Source organism: Cyprinodon tularosa, unplaced genomic scaffold (genome assembly GCF_016077235.1).
Source record: "Cyprinodon tularosa strain WSP-4 unplaced genomic scaffold, ASM1607723v1 ctg81, whole genome shotgun sequence".
Taxonomy (NCBI): Eukaryota; Metazoa; Chordata; class Actinopteri; order Cyprinodontiformes; family Cyprinodontidae; genus Cyprinodon; species Cyprinodon tularosa.
The window spans coordinates 604,307-628,876 of record NW_024039574.1 but is presented as its reverse complement, the minus strand read 5'-3'; the positions used below and the strand labels follow the sequence as shown (position 1 = coordinate 628,876).

The window sequence follows — 24,570 nt, the reverse complement described above, 5'->3', positions numbered from 1 at the left end:
AAAGGTCTTTCTTTTCCATGCAAATGACAATAAAAGCCTTTGTATCCATGTAAGATACAGATCATATCGTACAGTTCAAAGTTACCCCAACTTACATCAAAATGGTGAAAAAGATAATCTATTTATAAAATTCCTTTAAAGGAAAGGCAAGCAAGTTAATTTGTATAGCTCAATTCAGTGCCCGATAAAAGCAGGTAGTAAAACAAACAAGAACTTTTGTACAACTACATGAAACTTCTAATAGTTTACAGTTTAACTTGAACAGTCAAAGGCAGCTCTAAACATATGGGTTTTTAACTTTGATTTAAAAGAATTCAGGGTTTCAGCACTTTTACAGTCTTCTGTAAGTCTGCATGGAGCATACATGGAGCATGGGAACTAAATGCTGTTTTTCCATGTTTGGTTGTAGTTTAGTTTGGTTCTGGTACTTCCAAGAGATTGAAAGTTACCCAGGATCCGTTTTCTACACTTTAGTGAAGCATTAAACAGAGTAAAAAGTCCTCCCCCTTTTTTAAAACCAGTAAAATCGACATCTATTAACGTAATTAGGTCATTGATCAACACTGATTTTTCCAACAGAGATACTATGTTAATAACAGCCAGGTTTTTCTCCCTATAGCTGGTTGAGCTCAACATTGTATTCAAGTTGAATGGTTTACTGCTTTTGATTCTTTTAGCTCGGTTCTTTCTGCCACATAGAAAAACTGAGATTTTACATCCTTCTTCCTTTTGAGCCCGCAGCTTTTCCTCAAAAGAATCAGTTCTGATAAAGTTTCCACTGGTACCCTCTCTAACGCATTTTCATGTTTTTTTTTATTTTTAATTTTTTTATTAGGAAGCAATGCACATGTATGTCCATGTGCACATCCTTTTCACATTGGGTAACAGTAATTAACAATATGTACATATTGGCATCGTAAAAATATTGTGTAACTCGAAGAGTTGAGAACAAGGCATTCAATCGACCTCCTAACACATTTTCATGTTGAGGGGACAGATACATCTGTAGTGTTGGGTTGAATACAGGAGGTGGTGCTGTGGAGGGCTTGTGCGGGTCAAGTTGTGGTGGAAATACTTCTATTTGGCCATCTTGTTGCTTTGTTGTAGTCTGAGGTGTGGTGACTGTGCTGCAGAGCAATGACTGGTGTGACCTATATTACCTCATTGACCATTTTGACTGTCTTTATTCTTTATTAATTCAGTTTGTGGACTCATTCAAGTCCCAGAGAGACTCTTTATATGTTTTTTTTTTCATTCATATAATGTACTTTCTTAAGAAGCCAAATGTTTTTGCACCCGATCTATTCAGGTGCTATCCATCCCCCTTGAAAGGTGTCTCTTTTCCCAGAAGAAATTACATTTATTAATTAAGCCAATTGATCTCCTAGAACAGGCTTGTGTACATTTATTCAGGTAGGAAACTCTCCTGGAGACTTAATCTCCTACCAAAGTTGGTGTGACAGGGCCACTAATGAACACTTAAATATTGGTGTATTACACAGTGTTAAGCAGACTAACCATGTTTCCCTTTTAAAAGATGCATCTAATAAAAACCTAATGTTAGGTAGAATTAAATATTTCCATTATTTATTTCTGGTTGTTTGATTATGTTACAGTCTATAAAAACACAAAATGCATGTTATCTACATATTTTAGTACTGTCTCACACCAAAAATGTTTCTCAATACAGAAAGGTGTGTTCATGTTATAGCTGATTTATTCATTGGAAAGAATGTTGACTTGAGCATTCTCACATAAAAGTCCTTAATTTCCAGGTGGGCGAGCGTAATAAACTCCCATTTGTTCCCCTTCATATAAGGGGAATTGTAATCCTAGTAAAAATGCCAAGCATACAGCCAGAAGTGTTAATTATATATTTTTTAGCTTTGGAGGCAAGGGTGTCAGAGTTAGGGTGTCAAGCATTCAGAATGTTGGACATAGCATTCAAGCAGACAGCAAAAGATATATCAAACAACAAGCATTTATCAAAAAATAAGCGCTTACACTCAACAGCAGGTTTAGAGGTTAACTGGATCCTCTATAAAAAATGGAAACTCAGGTTGGTGACTTTGAAAACTCAAACTGGCCATGACAATGAGTATATAAGTCACTAACCTGGTTCTGAGTCCACTGCTTGCGACGCTAGCCACCTCCAAAGTTAGAAAGAGAATTCAGATAACATTTAAAAACATAACTTATCAGGCTCCTCTCCTGTGGAACCAACTACCAATTTTAGTCCGTGAGGCAGACACCTGTCTACTTTTAAGGCTAGGCTTAAAACTTTCCTTTTTGATAAAGCTTCTAGTTAGAGTGGCTAAGGTTATCCTGAGCTATCTCTATAGTTATGCTGCTATAGGCTTAGACTTCTGGAGGACATAGGGACCCCCATTTCATCATTCTGCTTCATTCTCTCTCTGTTCTCCTATTCTGCAGAATCTGTTAGTTCAATCACTAACGTTCTGCTCTATCTGCTTTTCCTCAGAGTAGCTTTGCCTCGTCTGTTCCTGTTTGGCTGTGACGTCATCCTGGAAAGAAACATCAGCTGTGCTGCTCCCATCAACACCCTTGTTTATAGATGTTGGAGATCGGCCTGTTTTCCAGTGTGGTCCTGTGACTGGGTGGATGTGCTCTCTTCGTCCTCTGACATGGGAGCTGGCTCGGAGCTCGTCTGCCTGCCTGTGTGTTTCCTGGACGGGGCCGCCTTTTACAGTTGCCTTTTGTGTCTCTGCTTCCGTCTCCTTGAACCCCAGTCGGCCTCTGCAGATGGCCGCTCACACTGAGCCTGGTTCTGCTGGAGGTTTCTTACTGTTAAAAGGGAGTTTTTCCTTTCCACTGTCGCTACAAGCATGCTTAGTGTGAGGGATTGTATTTGAGTCAATGAGTCAATGCAATCAACTGGTTTTCCTTAGATAGAAAACTTTGTATCAATTTGACTGTATGATCTGGTTGAACTGTAAAGTGCCTTGAGATGACATGTGTTGTGAATTTGGCGCTATATAAATAAACTGAATTGAATTGAATAATGTATTTTAAAAACTTAATGTTTTTATTTAAGAACACACACACAGATTTGACTCTGGACATATAAAAAGATCTGAATAGACCTAGATAAAAAAAAAATACACTGTTTTTATAGATGTAATAATGCCACTCTGTTAAAAGATATGCTAATTCACATTGACAACTATTTAAAGTTAGCCATCTGATGCAGAAGGTAGAGCTTTTGATATACGCCAGCAATGGTTTCAGTGTGGGCGTCAATGTTATTTTAGAATCACTTCCTGTTAAGTTTCTTTTTCTTTGAAAGACATCAAAGATGAGGAATGTTCAGAAATTGCTCTTCATCTTCACTTTGTGTTGTAAGTTTTTCATTTAATACAGCTTTTTTTATTTGTGTCAGAAAACTTTATATTATCAGACAATTGATTTTAAAGCGCTTTCTGATGTCTTCTGTCTGTAGTGGCTCTGAGCTGCATGGGCAGTGCTGAAGGTTTGATCAGGGTGTTTGGATATGAGGGGAGAGATGTGAAGGTCCCCTGCCCATACAATCCGGGTTATGAGAGTTATGAGAAGTACCTGTGCAAGGACAACTGTGATTACCCTGATATTCTTATCACAACAACAGAAAAAAACAAAACCAGGTTCTTCATCTATGATGACAAAAGCACAAGAATCTTCACAACGACAATTTCTAACCTTCAATCTACTGATGCTCGGGGCTATTGGTGTGGAGTAAGCCGGAATGGAAAAGATATCTACACTGAGGTGAAGCTAGAAACAAGAAAAGGTAAGTACATTTATGTTTATCTGTCAAAGTCTTTAACCATTTTATGAATGCTTCAAGGGCAAGAATCTGTGTATCAATGTATCAATTTCACTTTCAATTTGAACCCAATAATAAAAGATGTGGCACTGCAGTGTATTGAGTATCCAATTGGATACTGGATATTCTAGCTCCGCTAGCTCACAGACGCCGCTCCGCTCACAGGTTCACTTACGGACCATCATAAAATGTCAGAACCCAACACTCTTAAGAAACAAAAATAAATTCCTTGTCTTGTGACCAACTGAAATACACCCAATTAGTATCCCGATAATAGATTACAAAGAAATGAGGCACTCATTTCTTTTCAATTTTAAGTATTTTTAGATTTTATTCAAAATTTTGTCAAGATTTTAGATTTCAGATTCCAGGTCATGTAACCCACTGACTCAAAATCTGTGGGAAATTGTTCTATGCTACAATAACCCTACTGTAAAGTAGTCTGTACATTTGTAGTTGTTTTGTCTGGCAGGGTTAATACCACCCTTCTCAAAGTTGGTTAGTGCTTGTGAAAGCAATGACAGAGGTAATGAGGTATAATCATAAAAGTTATGAAAATATTCTATGAAGATTGAAAAGTTACTAAGTGTTGGATTAAGATAAAAAGCATGCAACTATCTGATGGAGAAAAATCAGAATCCGTTGTGTTGGCTTAGATTTTCTTCACAAACATGGCATTTGACTTTTGTCTCAGGCACTAACAAAATGTAGATATCCAATAACAATGTGTAATTTTTTATCCAGTTATTAGCTTAATTTGAGACATATTCAATTATTTTTCAGTTTAACATACCTAATTTGGTTTGTATTGATGCTTTGTGTGGGTTGCCCTTCTCAAAAACTCACCTATGTAACTTGACAGGGTCGTATTGCTAAGTATGTGACATTAGATCTAGAGCAGCAGTGTACAGCAGTCTAAGGCCCATTAAATATGAAAGCAAACCTTAAAAGTTACTGTTATGCAATAAATGGAATAAGGCATGATCAGGCAAATTAGGGGATTTGGGTTTGATGTATTTAATCAAGAGGGGTGATATATCTTAACAAAGAATTCCATGACTTCTCAATCTACTGGCTCAATTTGGTCTGCTATCAGATACCAAAATTTGGAGGGATGCCATTTCATTGTGCGTCAGTGCAATGCAGCACTGCTAATTGCTTTCAGGCTGTGAACCTTGAAGCTGTAGGTCTTGTGCACCCAGTGGATAAGAGTTACACAGCATATGACCTGCCTAAAATGGGTGACAGGGGATGTAAAGAGCTTCAAAATAAAACCAAAAACACCACAATCACTTACGTATGCTTTGACTCATCTGCCCACTTCCGAACAGACCTAACCAGATTTAAATGTTTTCTGTTTTTGTCTACTACTGGAAATAAGGTAATTTAAACAGTGATTAAAGAAGCTTGCATGAAATTCATCTTTTATAACTCTGCAATGGTGAGCCAGTATCTTTGTGTCACTAGTGCAACACTAGTGCATCTGTGATTTGGTAGTTCTTATAAGAGGTTTAAGAAGTTTAGGGTTTTTCTTCCCTGTGTCTGTTTAGTTCGGCTGTTTTTTAGTTTATGATGTGTAAGGATGCGGCACGATGTAAACACTGGTGCAAACAATCAAGGAGAACTTCCTTGGGAAATGAAAAGGTTTACAGTTTATAAATAAGAAGTCTACCAAGTGAGGACTACATGTCTTTTATAACCTTTTTATGTAAGATTCCACCTCATTTCTTTTGCTCGAGAACTCTGCTATGAAGTCTATTCAAAGCAGCACATAGGAAATTTTCTGTTGCTGATAGCATAAGCAGCCCTGAAAAACTGTTATAAATTAGATGTTTATAGAAATCTAACAGTTCTTACCTTTTAACATAACATTGTTTATTTATGGTTAGTGTGGAAAAAGCTTGAATTTTGAACATGTGTGGTCATAAACTTTGCCAAAGGTCACATGCTGGCATAAGCTTTAAATATTGATACACAGCCCATTATATACGTGATAAAAACCTGCTTCATTTTCACTCGTCTTGTTCTTTTTTTCACCCACTTTTGTAACTGTAAAATATTTACATACCTTAACCAACAGCGACATGACTGTGTGTATTATTACTTTTTCCCTATGAAAAACATGGGATTTACCATTTATTTGATTTGATTACTGCCTTAAAACAACTACTGACTAATGTGGAACAAACATACCTGTTGTCTTTGCCTTTATGTTTGCTGCTTAGGCAAAATGCATCGTTAAATGCCTCAGGTAATCTGCTTCACCATGTGGCCATTCCTGAGTTTGTGGTAGCTGTGTTTCTTTTAGTTGGCAACATGTCAATTAACAAAGACTTTATTTTGGGAGAAAAGCATAGCTTTGCTTTCCACTATTAAGCATGAAGGTGTAGTTACTCCTCTTGCTTCTCTTGCCTCATTGCTGTATTGCAATATACAACATGAAACACAAAGTCCAGTGTTTTAATTATGAAGCTACTATGCAACTGCAACATCATCTGATTTATTTTTTTTACAGACAGCTGCTGTAACACGGTGAATACGATCCAACACATTGAGGGGGGTTCAGCAGCCATCACCTGTCCTTATGACTCTGAGTCTGTCAGAAAGCTGAAGTACATCTGCAGAGGAAACCAGCCCTCCAAGTGTCTACATCAGGCAATGATCACCTCTAACAGCCCACAAAAAGGACGATTCAAACTCGTTGATGACGGACAGTCAAGAAAATTCACAGTAACGATTTCCGATCTGAACCTGAACGACTCAGGGTCTTATCTTTGTGGAGTTCAGAGTAATTCAGGACTGGATGTTTTCTCTGCCACTGTACTGAAAGTAAAGGGTGAGAGATCAAATTTACCTACTTGAAATGCATAAGAGTAATCATTTTCAAATAAACATATTGTAAATGGATAAAGGTTAAAAAAAAACTGGAGATAAGTTAAACACAAATTTGAAGTTATATTTATAAATCCTTAAATAATTTTACCATTTCTACTGTCTATCCAGAATGGTGCTGCGTAAAGTATGAAACCGTTAGAGGGACTGTCGGATTATCAGTAACCTTGCAATGTCCCTATCAGCCTGATCAAAGGAATAACAGGAAGTTCCTCTGCAAAGGAAGCGATCGAAGCAGCTGTAAAGACATGATCATGGGTCAAAGTAGATTCCGAGTGCTCAATGTTTCATCTCACTCTTTCTGGGTTACAATCAATAAACTGGAAGAAGGAGATTCTGGTACATACTGGTGTCGGTCAGACCTAGATTGGAACATTGGAAAGTACACCCAGTTTCATCTGTCTGTAGGTGAGAGGCAGATGGGGAGGGGGGGTTAGATCCACTTCACTGGTGGTATAAACTGCATTCCAAAAATTGTGACTGTGTCTCTAAACTGGAATGTCTCTTACCTTATATTTTACATGTTATATCAAACTGTTACAGAAAAAGAAGAACAAGATGCAGGCAAAAAGAAGAACTTAAAAGAGCCAAGACAACCAGCCACATTAGGTGAAAAGGTCTAAATCAATGGAGACAAATACAACAAAGCACTGCTGTAACTTTCTGAAGGACTGGTGTGGACATGTCCCCACCAACTTTGGCATGGAGGGGATAGTCCACACCAATAATTTCCACTTTTTTTTCGCCCTTTCCTCTGATTTACTTTAGCCAACAGTAACTGGGGTTTGGTGCAGCTAACTGTGCTCAGAGTGTTTTCAGTCCATGTTTTTTCCTCATTCTCCTGCTGCTCTCGAGTCCCACCTCTCTGTGAAATATCATGGGATCTGTCGCTTTAGGACATATTATTATTTGGAGTCGCATTTGACTGCATACAGAGTAACTAGGTGGAGGAGAGACACAGCAGCATTCAGTGAATTTTAACCGGCAGCTACTTCGATGTTTCAGTAAAAGTTGGGAGACTGGTTGGTCTCATGTATAACTGATTTTTGAAATATAAGGTTCAATACATAGACTTAGGCTGTCAACAACATATATATATTACGGTTGGCATTGGTATCGGCTGTTATTCGTCATTTTTTATACATTAATGTTTTTGAGCCCTTTATAAATAATTCACTAAAGGCAGGCATCTGTCTATAACTATAAATAGCAGTATACTGTGGTTCTTTTGTGTTCTCAACAAGAGGAAAGCATTCAATTAATGTATAATTAAGCTCATTTTTGGAAAATATAAACCCTATTGAAAGCATTTGGGTGGAGTAGCTGTAGATCCATCAGCCATTATCCTTAGAGCGTCACCACCAACCTTTGTTGCAAGTTAAACCCTTGCAACAAAGGGAACTGAGAGAGAACTAACTCAGAACCTGTCTTACTTACATTCATCACATTTAGTATTCAGTTAAACTTAGTTTGCACTGTTCTCACATTTTATAGAAAATTAGTCACACAATGAAATAGAGCTACATATGAACAGTTGTAAATTATGATTATCTTAGAAACCTAAAGCCTTTGACTTTTGCTCTTCATAATTTCACAAAGCTAGAGCAGAACTCAAGTATGATTCAGAAAAATTTAATCTGCTGTTGGAAATTATTCTAATCCAGAGCTGTAATGAAACAATTTTTTCCTTTGACAGCATATCCACACAAGAGCAGTACAGTGAAACCCATCAATACAGCTACACCAGCTGCCTCTAACGACCTCATTAAAGGTACAGCAAGTATTTGTTTTGATTGAAGATTTATATTAAATTTGAATACAAAGTACTTATGTTACATTCTAAATATTCCTGTTAATGTTTTATATTGTTGATGGTGGTTCACTGCTTTGCTTAGTATAAGTAATATGAACTGGGCACACTGATTTGATATTTTATTGTAGAGCTTGAAAAAAAAAAATCTGAAATAAGAAGCATTTCTTTTTTCTGTGTCATAAAGGGATGACTGCAGTTCAAAAATAATTTAGGTTTTCGATTATCCAAAACTGAAATTGCTTTCAAAAGGGAAACTAAAAAATTATTGATGATTTTTGACTTCGCAAAAAAATGTGCACAGCACTCTACACACAGATTTTAAAAGTGGGGGGGGGAATAAAAACAAATTTTGCAAATAATGTGAGAATTGCAATGGAACTGTATCAAATAGTCAGCACATATAAAGAACCCAATTAATACCAAGGACTCCAAGAAGCTTTACACCACAATAAGTCCTTTAGCCACTGATACACAGATTTACATGCCAACGGTGAGTAAGCTACACTGTAGGGAGATCTGCACCGGGGGCACGTCCATGCCTCCACGCCACAGCACACACTGACAACCAAAAGTTTGCAAAGCATGAAAATGTCTTGCACAAAGACCCAGAACCTGAAATGGTTGAAGCAGGGGTTTGAACCTGTAACCCACAGGACCAACAGCTTAGCTCCTGAACCATGAGGTTGAAACATAATCTTCCTCTCCCACTTGTGATATCTGCACACTGTCAAATTTGGTGCTGTTGTCAAATAAGTGACCACATGCAAATAGGCACGCCTTTTTTTGTATGCTATTTTAAACTGATTTCATTTCTGCTTAATCAAAACAGAAAGCAGAACTAAAACCACTGTTTTAACTTTGACTTACTCTTTTTTGACACAGAAAAAAAGAGAAACACTGTATTTCAATTTTGTGATACAACGGATGAGGAGATGGATGGGTGTGTCTGCAGTAATTCGGGTGATAGTCGGTCATGGTCAAGAAAGAGCTGAGCCAAAGGCCCTGCTCTTAGGTTACTGTAGGCTTGAGCAAATAAATGCAAGTAGTGGAAATGTGTTATTTCTGACAAGCATTGCTTTGCTTTTATAAACATTGTTTTATAATAGACTTCCATATTACAGTAATGCCTATATAATTATAAACAAAACCAGCAGGACCTATTTTTCCATCCATCCGTCCATTTTCTCTCACTTATTTCATCAGGGCCAAGCTGATGCCTGTACCTATCTCTGACTCACAGCAAAAATGTCAGTGTTAATTTAACAACCACTGTGTTAACTTGGACACCAAAAAAGTGTCTATATGTGTCTGTTGGGTTTAAATCCAGAGAAATGTGAGTTTAAGAGGACGAAATGATCAAACACAGACAGGGATTTTGTAACGTCAGCCTCTGCACAGGGGAGAAAGACTGCTGGCTCACAACCAGCACCTTTTCACACAGATCCCTTCACAGCAAAGCCTTTTATTAACAGTTTACAACATAATAGGGCGAGTCTTAAACAGAAAACCCAGTAATGATTATCTGGCAGGATGCAGGTCATAAGACAGTGTGAAATGACCATCTGGCTGGATGGAAGTCACACAACCGTGTGACTCTGCATCATGACCTTCTGGATGCAGGTCATAAAAGATTATGACCCTCCTGATTGAGTCACAGGACAGAAATGTAGCATAATTTTATAATTATAACTCTAACAGTGTCCACACTAGCTAGTGTTAAAATAACATTTATCAAAGTTTTAAAAGACTGACACCTAAGTTGTGATAAATTTACACCAGCCATTGTTGATTGTCCAACAATGCTGGGTGTGTGGTATTAACATTACACTGGGGTTTGTGTCAAAATATGTTAGAATTAACACCAGTGTGGTGTCAATTCCAAAGCCAAATATGTTTTTCCAATCCAATCTAAAAACAGAAATATGTCACTAGTTACACTGGCCACTATTGTTAACACAAAACCCACACTATTTAATTAACACTACACCTAAGATTTTAACACTGGCATTTTTGCTGTGTATGGGCATAAGGCAGGGTACACCCTGGATAGGTTGCCACACAGTCTCAGGACAACAGAGAGACTAACACAGAAGCCAGTTAATCTAACACTCATGTTTTTGGACTGTGGGAGGAAGCTGGAGTACTCCAATGAGAAAGACCCCCGGCTAGGAGTCAAACCCAGAACCTTCCTGTTGCAAGGCAAACTTGCTACAAAATGCACCAGTGTGCAGCACACTGATTTTTTCCTTTGACCAAATTTCAAATATTAACTTTGATGCTATTACTTATGAAACACTGAAATACTTGGTGTTGAAAGGAATTGATGTAGTCCATCATTTTTTCTTTTCCTCGTTTAGGGCTTCCAGATGTTGCTCTTTTTTCACTTTCAGCAGTACTTCCTGTGCTGCTGCTGCTGCTTCTCAAAATAATCCTGGTCCATGTTTTCAAGAACAAATGTAACAAAGTTAAATTTAATGCTCCTAATATTTTCAATTCAGACAAAAACAGGTATGCACTTTTTATTTTTATCTTATATTTTGTTTTTTTTCCAGATACCGAAATCATTGCAAACTGTTACAAGCTCGACTTTGCAGATGCACCGGATGTGTGGGGTGGAGAAGATGTAAGAAAGCTCATGTCCAAAGCTTTGTATTGTGGTTAATGTATTATCACACTGTCAAGCTTTCAAATGCGTTCATACTTGACACATCCTTTTCATCAGATTACATCCAGAATATCTGTGGAAGTCAATATGCTTAAGCTTGCTCTCATATTCTAAGTTTGATTAAGGTCTAGACTTTGACTAAGCAGTTGTAACACTTGGATATGTTTTGATGTAAACACTGTCCTGCTGGAAGAGGGACAGTGTCAAATCCATGCCTTTTTTCATATTGAATTTCCCTTTATTTGGCTCCATCCATCTGTTCATCAACTCTGACCAGCTACCCTGTACCTCACACAGAAACGCATAGCCACAACATGATGTTGCCACTTCCATTTAACACTGTGGGAATATAATTTTCAATGTACAGTTTTGGTCCCTTCTGACCAAAGCAAGTTTTTCCACATCTATGCTGGTTCCTGTATATGATTTGTAGTTTTTCCAAAATCATCCCAGTCAGTGTTAATGCTGCTGAAGATATCAGCAAATTGATATACCACGCATACCAAGGGTCATATAGCCAAAACTTTGCTGTCAGATGCTAAACTACAAGTGCAGTTAAAAGATTCAGAAAATGTGGGAAAAAATGAATATTTTTTGTCAACCATTTCAGAAAAAGCTAATCGAGCAGATAAACATAATGGTAATTTAACCACTGATTGTTATTATGCTGGTGAAGATTCTCAGTCATCCAGGTCATAGTCATTCCAAATCTAAGCCAAAACAAGGCTTCGTTTGGCTACTCTATAAAGCCTCAAACTCAACACTATTTCTGACATTTTGAATTGTAAAAGCTTCCTGGATGGGAAGCAAAACACCTTGAAACTTGGAAACAAAGTCTGGTGGATTGTTTTTTTTTTTACTTTTCGACACTTTTTTGACACTTCGGCAGTGTGGGCGGTTTCAAAGATCGACGGGAAAATGAAATCAGCATCACCACAAAGCTTATCATCAGAAAAAAGCATGAAATGGTCTGTAGGTACCAGGTGGCCACATTGATTGTGGTCTTGACAAAATACCGTAGACCAACACCAACAGACGACATGCACTCCAAAATTGTCAAGGCTCAAAAAGTAAGACCCAGAACTCAGGCAGGCAGAACAGAAGTGTTTTAAAACAAAACGCTTTATTGACTGCTCTGTAAACTGTGGTTCGTTAGCTCCAACTGGTTTAATGGAATCTATGTAGAGGCAGAAACTCAGGTTAGTGACCAAGAAACTCAGACGAGAAAGATAGCGAGCATGTGAGTCATTAACCTGGTTCCTAAGTTCATTCCGAGGCCCAGAGGAAGGAGTAGAATCCAGCCGGAGGATTTTCCGAAGTATGCGGCGGGAGCTGCCCAGAGAGTTCCAGAATTGAAGCAGAGCAAACTAAGCAGAAGCCAGCAGACGAGGAAGAGCAGAAGAATTCGAACAACGAATCCAGAGCAGGTATTGATGCAGGAGCAGATGTCTAGGCCAGAAGATCAGAGAGACGAAGAGGTTTTCGAAGGGGAATCCAAACCGTGTTCAGAAGACAGATCCAAGGTTTTTAACAGGCAGAATCCAAACAGCAGTCTGAAGATAGGACAGGCAAAACAGACAGGACAGGCGCAAGCAAAACTCAGGAGTCCAGAGGCAAAAACTAGTCAGAATCAGGTAATCATAAACACAACTGGGTACGCTATAGAACCCTGACACATGGCTCAAACAATCTGGGTTAAGCAGGGCTAAGCAGGTCAGCTAAGCAGGTGGAAGAGATGAAGTGTTGTCATGGGGTTTCTGTTTCTATGTTGGTTCTCAGTTAAAGGAATAGTACACCCAAAACATGATTAGCCTTCATTTTCTACTCACCCCCATGCTGAACAACACTCTGGAGTACTTTTTTGATATCTCCAATGCATCTGGAGATCTGGGAGGCTTCTTGCTGTCTGCTGACATTCAAATAATGGAGGTCTATGGTGACCGAGTCAGAAAGGCCCATAAAAGTCCACAAAAAACGTGTCAATATTCCTCCATACTGCTCGTCCAATGTATTCCAAGTGTCCTGAGTGGGTAGCATCCAGAATTTACTCGAAACGAAGTAATTTAGAATGTTTTTAGAGCATAAACAGTAGTGTATAGGATTTCCTGAAAGCGCGCACATGCGCGCTCACGACGCTACGGAAGCCGGCAGACCAAACCAGCGCATTCAGCTCGGCAAAGAACTCATGCTCTTCCTCAACACTGAAGTCCTCAGACATTTTTCTTTTGTTGTTTCTTTCTTTGCACAGGTAAACAGCACATTTCTTCTTCTACGCTTGCATTATTCGCAGAGCAGACGCTGAATGCGCACTTTCATCTGGTTTGGTCTGCCGGCTTCCGTAGCGTCGTGAGCGCGCATGTGCCCGCTTTCAGGAAATCCTATACACTACTGTTTATGCTCTAAAAACATTCTAAATTACTTCGTTTCGAGTAAATTCTGGATGCTACCCACTCAGGACACTTGGAATACATTGGACGAGCAGTATGGAGGAATATTGACACGTTTTTTGTGGACTTTTATGGACCTTTCTGACTCGGTCACCATAGACCTCCATTATTTGAATGTCAGCAGACAGCAAGAAGCCTCCCAGATCTCCAGATGCATTGGAGATATCAAAAAAGTACTCCAGAGTGTTGTTCAGCATGGGGGTGAGTAGAAAATGAAGGCTAATCATGTTTTGGGTGTACTATTCCTTTAAGGTTGTGATAGAAGATTTTTGAAATTCTTTGGTCTTTCGATTTAAACTTTAATCTTTTTCTACTAAAATGCCTTGCTCTTTTTGTATGGATCACTTTTTTTTTCTTCCTGCTTTTGCTACACTGAGGCAGATATGCATTCACACTGCATGTGAACCAGCCCATGGTTTCGATAAACTATGTAGAGACTAAGCTGACCAACTTTTCCTACTTTTGTGGGACTGTTGCATTTTTCACTTCTGTCCTGGTGTACCACACATTAAAACAATGTCCCACATTCGACCAGGTGAAATAAAAAAAAGTAAAAAAAAAAAACAAACAAATTGAACATCAGCTTTACTTTAATGCAGAGAAAGCAAAGCTGCGGCAACTTTAAATCAAAATACACAGCTGGCCCCATGTCACAACCAATTTGCACACAATTCCTCTGACGCATTTTTACCATGTGGCTTCAAGATCTACCCACAGCCGCTTAGCAAGCAGTAAAATAGAAGGCATGGAAGTGAAACTAAAATAAATGGTCCCGCTACAGTGAGAAATCAATGAATAATCCCAACCAATCACAAAAGACGGTCCATTGTCCACGATTGGTTCCTGACACGTCAATCATGGTCATCTGCTTGTCCTTCCCCCCTGTGCGCGTACCCTGACTCATGAACGAATCGACACCCCAATGCTCGCGCGGGATGCCATGGCTGGAAGCCACACCTAAAGCAGCAAGAGCAGCAAATTGGGTGCTGCGTCATTTTTGAATCGGGTAACCAGACGTCCTCTTTTTCCAGGCATGTCCTAATTTTCATACCTAAAAAAATGTCCGCGGGGAATTTCAAGATCATCAACTACAAAATGGTCGACTATAGTGCAGCAGAACCGAGCCATCAGCATCGCAGGGGTTTGAAGTTGGATATTGGATATTCATGCTCCGCGGAGTCAGCGGTGTGTTGTTCTTCGTTTCTATATAAGAGACGAGGCGTGTATGCTTGTTCTGTATATTTATTTAGAACCTCACAGAACCAACCAGTAGCAAGCTACATCCCGAACCGCAGCCCGCTCTGACCTCCAACCCGTGACACCACACCCTGTTGCATGCTGGGTATTGGAGTTCAAGAGCTTTCCAGCTCATAACATCACATCCCTTCTCCTATAAGAAATAATATTTAACCTATAAGAAAAAAAACCCATTTTCTGTAAACAACTTTTCACTTTAAACCATTTTTTTTTCTTTTTTTTTTTTACAAACGTTATCAAGTGCCTCTATGCATCCAAACACTAACTTGAAACAGTATCAACATTAACTTCTATCATTCCAACATTTCAGCTGTTCCTTTTCCTGCAAATAGGACAAAAACATAAAGTCTTTAAAGTAAGTTGCACTACCAAAGCAAACCCTCAGCAACTCTCAATTAACCTCTTAGGAGGGTGAATCTGTCTCTTAGGCCTAGCCAGCCTTTCAGGAGTCGCTGATGTAGACACATGGGAAGGTGTCACATCCGCAGGTGATGCAGATGCTGCCGATGCTGCCGTCAGTCCACTGCTAACCAACCCTCCTGATTCTGCTGGGTCCTGCTGGTCCATCTCCTGAGCTGCCATGTCAGTTCCAGTCGTCTGTAGTTGAAGATCCGTGAGATTCCTCCTTAGAGACATTCCATTCTCCACTTGAATCCTGAAGGAGCGTGGTGCAACTTCCTCCTCCACCCGCCCTTTTTTTCTCCAGGTGCCGGTAGAGATGTCCCTGAGACGCACCATATCTCCAAGCGTCAGTATTGGAAGATGTTTTGCCATCCGATCATGCAGCTTTTTCTGTTTTGCTTTTTGTTCCTCCTTCAGCTGCGTGACTTTGTGCGCACCTTTGGGTGTCAGCAGGTCTTCATTCACCGGTAGGTTGGAACGAATGCGTCGACCCATCAGCATTTGTGCTGGTGATAGTCCGTTCTGAAGAGGTGCACTTCTGTAGATCAGCAGGCTTTTTTGAAAGTCGTCTCTGTCCTGTACTTTTTTCGTCATGTTTTTTATTATTTTCACTGAACCCTCGGCCAAGCCATTAGACCTTGGGTAGTTTGGACTCAATGTTTTGTGCTGAAAACCCCATTCTTCAGCATAGGCCTCAAACTCACAGCTGGTAAATTGGGGCCCATTGTCCAAAAAAAGTTCACATGGAATGCCGTGTCTGGCAAAGACAGTCTTTAGGAAGCTGATAACTGCCTTGCTTGACGTTGACTGCAGCGCTCCGACTTCTGGGTAGTTGGAAAAGTAGTCAGTGGCCAGGAAGTAACTTTTTTCATCACAGTCAAACAGGTCAGTACCCACCTTGTAGTAAGGTCTGTGGGGCACCGGATGAGTCATCAACGGCTCTGCTTGTTGTTTTGGCCTGTGTATGCGGCAAAGATCACATGATGCTGTTGTCTGGCTGATATCATGGTTGATTCTCAACCAATACATTACTTCTCTTGCCCGACGTTTACACTTGACCTCTCCCAGATGACCTTCGTGTATCTTTTGGAGCATTTGCTTCCGTAAAGAGGATGGGATTACGAATTTGCTCCCCTTCATCACTATGTCGTCCACCACAGTGAGCTCTGCTCTGCAGTTCCAGTAGTCTTGTACTGTTATGGGGCAATCCTTTCTGTTTTCTGGCCATCCTTTCTGAATTGTGATCTTGAGTTCTTTCAGTACTTCATCTGCACTAGTCTCTCTCCATATTTGTTCTGTTCTGTCACCCGTTATTGGCAACGACGACACGACCATGTCCACGTATGCTTGAATCTCTGCGCTCTTTTCGCTGTCTGCACTTTCCTCCTTATCCACTGCCCTGGACAAGGTGTCGGCGGTGTACATGTATTTACCCTGCGTGTATAACATGTGCACATCGTACTTATGTAGCCTGATAAGCATTCGCTGTATCCGTAAGGGACAGTCGTTCAGCGGCTTAGACATGATGGACACCAAAGGTTTGTGGTCAGTTTCCACTTCAAAAGCTTGTCCATATACATATTGGTGGAAACGCTCACAGGCATACAAGCTTGCTAACAGCTCCTTTTCTATCTGTGCGTACCTGGATTCTGCACTGGTCAAGGCTCGAGATGCATAGGCGACAGGAAACCACTGCCCATCATGTTGTTGTAGCAGCACAGCTCCAAGGCCAAACATTGACGCATCTGCCGAGATCCTAGTGCTTCTCTCTGGGTCATAGAACTGTAACACGGGTTCCTGTATCAAAATCTTTTTCAGCTTCAGAAAACATTGTTCCTGCTCATGGGACCAGACCCATTCATTCTTTTGTTCAAGAAGAATTCTGAGAGGTGCTGACTGCGCTGACAGTTGTGGGACAAATTTAGCCAGATAGGTAACCATGCCTAGAAATTGTCTGACTTCATCTTTGTTTTTTGGTGTTTCCATGTTGTTGATTGCTGATGTTTTTCTTGGGTCAGGCTTAACTCCCTCTTCACTGACAACGTCTCCCATAAATGTAAGCGTTTTAACTCCAAACTCACATTTGTCTTTGTTAAGCTTCTGATTCACCTCTCTTGTTTTGTCAAGAACTTGTCTCAGCCTTTCGTCATGTTCTGCACGAGTAGACCCCCAGACTATGATGTCATCCATCATTGTTTCTACCCCTGGTATGTGCTCAAAAATCATGTGAATAGTCTTATGGTAGACCTCAGGTGCTGATAGGATACCATACGGCAGACGAAGAAACCTGTACCTGCCCTCAGGTGTGTTGAACGTGCACAGCCTTGAGCTCTCCTCATCTAGCCTTAGCTGCCAGAAACCTGATGAAGCATCCAGTTTACTGAACCATTTAGCTCCAGCAAACTGTGCCATGATTTCTTCTCTGGTTGGTAACTTAAAATGTTCTCTTTTGATTGCTTTGTTTAAGTCTCTTGGGTCCAGGCAAGTTCTCAAAGCACCTGTTTTCTTTTGCACAACGACCAGCGAGCTTACCCATTCAGTTGGCTCATCTATTTTCTTGATGACTCCCAGTTTTTCCATGCGCACCAGTTCTTCTTTCAGTTTGTTCCGGAGTGCAAACGGGATCTTCCTGCATGGATGTACAACAGGAGACACACTTTTATCCACAAATATTTTATGTTCTCCAGGTAAACATCCAAGTCCCTCAAAACAGTCTTTATAATCCTCCATGAGTGAGTCATGGTCATTCACAGTACCTGGCGACGTCACTACAAACACTCTTTTGACGAGATTGAGCTTTGTACATGTCTTTAGTCCTAGGATTGGTTGCACATTTGCATCCACAATTAGCAGCTGCGCCTGTATCTGCTGACCTTTGTGTTCAAAGGTTGCGATGCACCCACCTTTAACAGGTATGCGTTCTCCAGTGTATCCTGTCACTTTTGTTTTTATGGGATGAATTTTGCTTTTTACAGTCAAAATTTTATAATCCTCCCATGATAACAGGTTTACATGTGCACCTGTGTCTAACTTGAATGGTATAACTGTCTCATTTACTTTGATTGGCATTATCCATTCCTCTTTTTCTGTTGCACACGCTTGTACCACATCCACTATGAATTCACTATCATCCTCGTCTTCCTCATCAACTGCGTGAACCTTCTTTGCGGCAGCTTTGCAACATCTTGCATAATGATTGCTTTTCCCACAGTTGTTACAGGATTTCCCATATGCTGGACAAGATTTTGGTTTGTGAGTGCCTGCACATTTACCACATTTAAATTCTGCAGATTTCTCTTTCTGTTTGGTAAATGTCTTTTTTCTCATCTGCTCTTTATGTACTGCATGCACTGTTGTTTCATCTCTCCGTAGCTCTTTTGCTTGTGCTCGTGTAGTTTCTGCTGCCCTACACATAGTGACACACTTATCTAATGTTAGTCCAGTTTCTCTGAGCAGTCTTTCTCTAAGTGCATTATCCACAGTGCCACAAACAATCCTGTCTCTCACTAATGAGTCCCTCAGATTGCCAAATTCACATGTTTTACTTAATGTGTGAAGCTCTGCTAAGTACTGATCAAAAGGAAGTCCATGTTTCTGGTTATGAGTGAAAAACTTGTACCTCTCAAAGGTCACGTTCTGTTTAGGCACAAAATACTCTTCAAACTTTTCCATTAGCTGTGCTAACGTGATATTAGCTTCGTCCAGCTGGAAACTGTTATATATGTCCAAAGCATCTTCTCCCATCACATGCAAAAGTATGTTAGCTTTTAGCTTCTCATCATCAGCTCCTGCACCGCTTGCTGTTAGATATATGTTAAATCTTTGCTTGAAACGTTTCCAGTTATCAGCAAGATTACCAGTCAATTGCATAGCAGTGGGTGGACTTAGCTTATCCATGACGTCGGGGTATCGAGACTTCCGCCACCCTCTCTCTGCGGTAGCTGTCCTTCAATTCAGGTACTAGATCCTCTTTTTTTTTTTTCCCAGTCCGTACCTCGTCCCCTTGCCTCACTTCCACTGCTTGCAGCCACTACACGCCTTCGTGGAGAAGAAGAAAAAATAAAAACTGCCACAGCCTGTTGCGCTGCAAGCTTTTGCTCTCTTTTTCTTTTTATCTTTCTACCGTGTGGCTCTCCCGTGGCAAATCTTCATTCCGTAACTGCCAACGGCCACTTCTGACACCATGTGTTGTTCTTCGTTTCTATATAAGAGACGAGGTGTGTATGCTTGTTCTGTATATTTATTTAGAACCTCACAGAACCTTCCAGTAGCAAGCTACATCCCGAACCGCAGCCCGCTCTGACCTCCAACCCGTGACGCCATGCCCTGTTGCATGCTGGGTATTGGAGTTCAAGAGCTTTCCAGCTCATAACATCACAAGCGGGATCTAGCAAACAGGTTGATCCGACTGAGGGACTCCGATGTTGACCAGTGTCTCTTAACTGCTCCCTCCTTCCACACGTGGTGGTGCAGTTAGGGACCGTCAACAAATCTTTGAGCCAAGCACCATTGAGAAATCAATCAAGAATCAATAAATTCCTTATCTTATGACCAGCTATGACAAAGCGAATATAAAATCATGCCAATAGATATCATATGTAAGTCGCAGTTGCTTTTATGCAATTTTAAGCTAGTTTCAATTTTTAAGATATTTTTAAAGACAAAAGTTGGGACTTTTCTTCAATAGCTTCCAGGTCATGTGACCCACCGACTCAACTTCTTTGTGAAATGCTTTTACTACATTAGCCTGATGAAGCACATTCATTTCTATTCCATTTTAAGCCTTTGTAAAAATATACAAAGATAATTGATATTGCTTCAATAGCATCCAGGTCATGTGACCCACTGACTCCAAATCTATGTCAAATTGTTCTACTACTTTAGCCAGATGGGGCACACTCATATTTATTCCATTTCAAGCCTTTGTACAGTTTTGCCTTACCAAGCACTGTAAGGCGGACAGGGGGAAGAACTGGGTCAGGTTTGGTCACACTGCAGGCAGCATGCGCGTTCATATGTTTTGAAGGCGTGGTTTCGAGGGGTGGTCTGAAGAGAGAGGCATGGTTGTGTATGTTCAAAAATATAGTTAGCTGGAACCGTTTTTCCAAGATCTCCTACAGCACCTTTAATACAAAATATGGTGGAAACTAAATTTAAGGGAAAGAAAATGGATCTGCATCAAAGACATTCAAACTGTTTCTGTGTGAGGTCATTGAAAGGGGATTTTTGCTAATCTTTTTATGAATGTTACTAAAATTCTTTTTAAGTGTTATGTGGACAGGAGTTTCATATAAAGCAACTCTAAAAGTGATTTGCATAAGAAACTAACAGCTGAAAAAGCTGTGCTGTCCCACATGTCCCTCATAGGCATCCTTGTTGTCCCACAGTTCCTTTTTTGGAATCAGGTCACCCTAAAAACCTAGAGTTGTATCCACGCAGTAAAGTAGTAAAGTTCTTTGATCCCAAAAATTGCAAGGACAATCAAAGAGTTAACATTTATAAAATAAGAGAGCAGATAACAATAAAAAAATTAAATCAGTATGAAAGACCAGGTGTTCACAAACATTTCAGGCTGTGACCCCAAATATAAGAATGCAACAGGCTTGTGTATGGAGATAGATCAGTCTCAATTTTCACAAATATACATATGTGATTCATACATGCACAGGACAGGATCCACACATGCACAGCACGATTCACAGAAGTACAAAAAAATCCACACACACAAAGGACAAGATTCACAGATGCACAGAACGATTGACGCAAGCACACGAGATCCACACATGCACAAAACAAGATTCACCAAAGTATTTTTAGTCCATAAACAATTATAAATGAAATTACAAAGTGGCAGTGTTCTTTAAACTTCACTGCATTTGTGTGGATTTTTGAGACTCTTCTGACGTGCCTCGGTACACAAATGCATTTTTTTAAACAGGCGAGGGTTTGCCACTAATCTCAAAGCTTCCTTGTATAAGCCAATCAAAAGAAAGTACTCCACGTGCCATGACTTATCTCCAGATTCCAAATACTCCCCTCTGCCCCACTCACTTATGTTGTTCGGAGCATTTGAGAAACAATTAAAAACCAACCTCAGTAAAAACAGAAAATTATGTCTTCTATTAAGATGCTGTGACATGTTTTCACAGCGAGAAAGTAGCAAAGTTTTAGAAGTTTTGCACGACAGCACTGAATATAATGTAACGTTCCACCATCAAAGTGTGTGTGAATGACTGACTGAATGACTGAAAAAATTATAGAATAATCATAATGATGTGCATGACAAATAGTTGTCAAGTAGTCGGTTGCAATTTTGCAATTTGTGTAGGGTTGTCAGACCAAATCTATGTTAAATAAAAACACAGTTGTGACAGTGCTATTGAATGCAGGAGTTTGCCCTGCAACTAAATGGTTGCTGATTTTAATGGTTCAAATCCCAGCTCAGGCTTTCAATATTGTTGTATCCTTGAGCAAGACACTGCACCTGCATTGCCTGCTGATGGTGCCTGGTGCACCATGATGCCTGGTGCACCATGGTGCCTGCACACGAAAGCAACCTTGATTCAGATGATTCAGTTTGCCCCAAAGCAAACTGAATCAAGGTTGCTTACGTGTGCAGGCACTCTGACCACCATGGCCTGACTTGAAAAGATGCAATATAAGTACAGGCTATTTTTTCACTTCATAATCATCCACTTTGTGATGGTCAATCACGTATAAAATTATGATAAAATACACCGAGGACTGCAGTTGTAACCTTCAGCAATGAATATAAGTTAAGAAAGTATTGATATTTGAGCAAGAAATTAGACCTAATTTCCATAAATGTATTTAATAAGAGTTTAATTATGCCAGCTGAATGTTGTTACATGCAATAATGATGTTATCTGTTGTTTCTTTTTGAAGGTGTATCAGAATGATGATGCTATAGTAATGAGAGCAAAGCAGGGCACCATGAAGCAAGAAAATGCCAGTTATCGCTTTGACAATGTGTATGGAAATGAAGCTGACTATGAAAACGTTACAGAGAACGAAGATATTTACTGTAACGAGGAGTTCCATAAAGCCCTGAGAAAATAAAGAAGCAGTTTACTTCTTTTTCCTATTAATGTGCCCATCTTTATTTGTAATCTTGAGCTTTTTGTTTTTTTCCTTCTCTGGTAATTTTGTGATCCAGAATATTATTGCTTAAACTAATGTTTGTTTTAATTGTTTCACATAAGGCACCATCATGGTTTGGTTTTATTAAAACACATGTGCTATTTTTCCACTTTTGAGATCATAGACAAATCTGGTAAAAAATAAAAACATTCTAAAAATTGTTGCTTGCATTTAAATAAGAGGAAGTCTATGATGCATAAAATTATTATTCTATATTAATAACTTTTTAAAAATTGGAGGAGCTTCATGTGGTTGAAACTGACAACCCACCAATGTCAAAAAAAAACATAGTAAACAGACTGAATGCTTAGTGATTCATTACTTATTTGTGCACTTATATGATAATTTGTAAAAAATAAAATGAATAAAAAAGATAATGTGTGCTACTTTTGTTTTAGAGATATTAAGAGTATTTTTTTGTGTCATCCAGAGATGTATCTTTGTCAAGGGACAAGCCCAAAGGAGGGAAATCCCCCAGTAGGATCCACCACCTGCAGAGGGAACCAATGCAAAGACTGGTCAGCAGTCTGAGGCAGAGGTATTGCCAGCCTGATCAATGAATTAAGCTGGCTCTAGGGTCAAAGAATGTCACCTCGCTGACTAGCAAATCGTTCAGTTCTTCTGGACGGTGAAGCATTGCTTTGATTACACTATTGATTTTAAATTATTAATATAAATAGTATGATAATGTATTATTCAAAAGGAATTAAAGAATATGTACAAAGTTTACCAAGTCTTTTAGTATAATTGCAATTTCAGAAACTTGGTTTGATATAGATATAAGCATAAATTTAAATGGTTATACTTTATCTTAAAAGATATAGAAACAGAAAAAAACAAAATGGGAGGTTGAGTTGCATGTATGTACTGATGACATTAAATATAAAGTAATAGAAAATATGACAATGTCAGTTATGCGTACACTGGGGTGTGTAAAAATGGAGATCATAAAAGAAAAAATATATTGTAAGCTGGTGATGCAGCACAAAGGCTAAGATGTTCAAACCAGTTTGGTGCTCTACAGGCAGTTTGAGAGTGGCTGTAAAAGGAGGATTCAAAGCCATTAAAATGGTGCTAAAAAGGACCTTTATTATTAAAGAAAGTTTAATAAGAATATATAATAATTTTGTTAAGTTTATGCTATGTTAACATGCAATAAATATTTACATTTGCATAACTCTTCACTTATGAATTTGTGTGGTTTAGTCATGACAATATGATCTTCGTATTGATGAAGACACCCATAAAAAGAGATTTGCACATGCTGTCAGCTTGATTGGAAACACAAATCACTTTCAACCTGCCTTGAAGATCTGGTCTGCCTGTTCAAACATGATAGCATATTTTTTAAGGCAAACCTGCTGAAGATCAGGCCCTTTATGTCAAAGCATGCTAAATGCTGGGTTGGGAGTAACATTGTTACATAACAAGGTATTGGCTCTGGGACCGTAACGTGGACGGGTGTTCAGCATACAGTAGCTGCTCTATGCTCAGACTAAGAGAAGAGATGTGAGGTGATGATAGCGAGATCTAACTCAGTGACAGCCTTCCTAAACTGGAAACACACTCTAGAGTCAAAGGCTAACCGTCCAAATGATTTGCTCACATCAGTTACAAGCAGTTCTGATCTATTAAAGCTCTTGACATTCTATTTATTGTTTTGCTATTAACTGCTATTTGCTATTAACAACACCAACTTACAGTTTTTTCTGAATTCTTAAACCATAACTGTGATTTTTTTAGAACAATTTCTAAAACTATTAATACTTAACACGTAGCAAAACCAGTCACTGAGTTTTCAAAAGTAATAGCACAAATACTCAGTTTCCAATTTTGTAACCGACACATTTCAAAACTGTAGGTACAATCCACAGCACACCACTCTTTTTGCGGAGCTGTAAGCATAACTCATTGCTTTACACTCAATATCCAAATGATCAACACACTCCTAGCAAATCTATACACATATATGGCTCTTATTTACACTATTTTACTAACTGTCTGGCACACTGCCACGTGTTAAAGCTGTTTTAGATTATAAGTTCACATTGCAATTAGCCTAAGCACTATAAATAAGCCACAAATTAGCTGTCTGTGTGGACTACATTTG

The 24,570-nt window shown here is 39.3% G+C and overlaps 2 protein-coding genes across 3 annotated transcripts; one reads left to right on the top strand and one right to left on the bottom strand.

The window, feature by feature from the left end:
* The first annotated feature begins 3,290 nt into the window (after positions 1 to 3,290).
* LOC119774335 (polymeric immunoglobulin receptor-like) lies at positions 3,291 to 22,585 on the top strand. 2 transcript variants are annotated; one of them, XM_038271787.1, is made up of 9 exons: positions 3,291 to 3,359; positions 3,461 to 3,787; positions 6,339 to 6,659; positions 6,827 to 7,123; positions 7,259 to 7,324; positions 8,412 to 8,486; positions 10,886 to 10,997; positions 11,079 to 11,151; positions 22,206 to 22,585. In XM_038271787.1, exons 1-9 carry the CDS (start codon positions 3,317 to 3,319, stop codon positions 22,377 to 22,379), a joined length of 1,488 nt encoding a protein of 495 aa, XP_038127715.1. In that variant the 5' UTR covers positions 3,291 to 3,316; the 3' UTR covers positions 22,380 to 22,585. The 2 variants fall into 2 exon arrangements, with proteins under 2 accessions (XP_038127715.1, XP_038127716.1); XM_038271788.1 differs by lacking the exons at positions 6,827 to 7,123; positions 7,259 to 7,324.
* On the bottom strand, positions 15,078 to 16,309 carry LOC119774337. The gene is made up of 2 exons (XM_038271793.1): positions 16,197 to 16,309; positions 15,078 to 16,123 (listed from the first exon to the last, which is right to left on the bottom strand). Exon 2 carries the CDS (start codon positions 15,891 to 15,893, stop codon positions 15,279 to 15,281), a length of 615 nt encoding a protein of 204 aa, XP_038127721.1. The 5' UTR covers positions 15,894 to 16,123; positions 16,197 to 16,309; the 3' UTR covers positions 15,078 to 15,278.
* Positions 22,586 to 24,570: the final 1,985 nt, after the last annotated feature.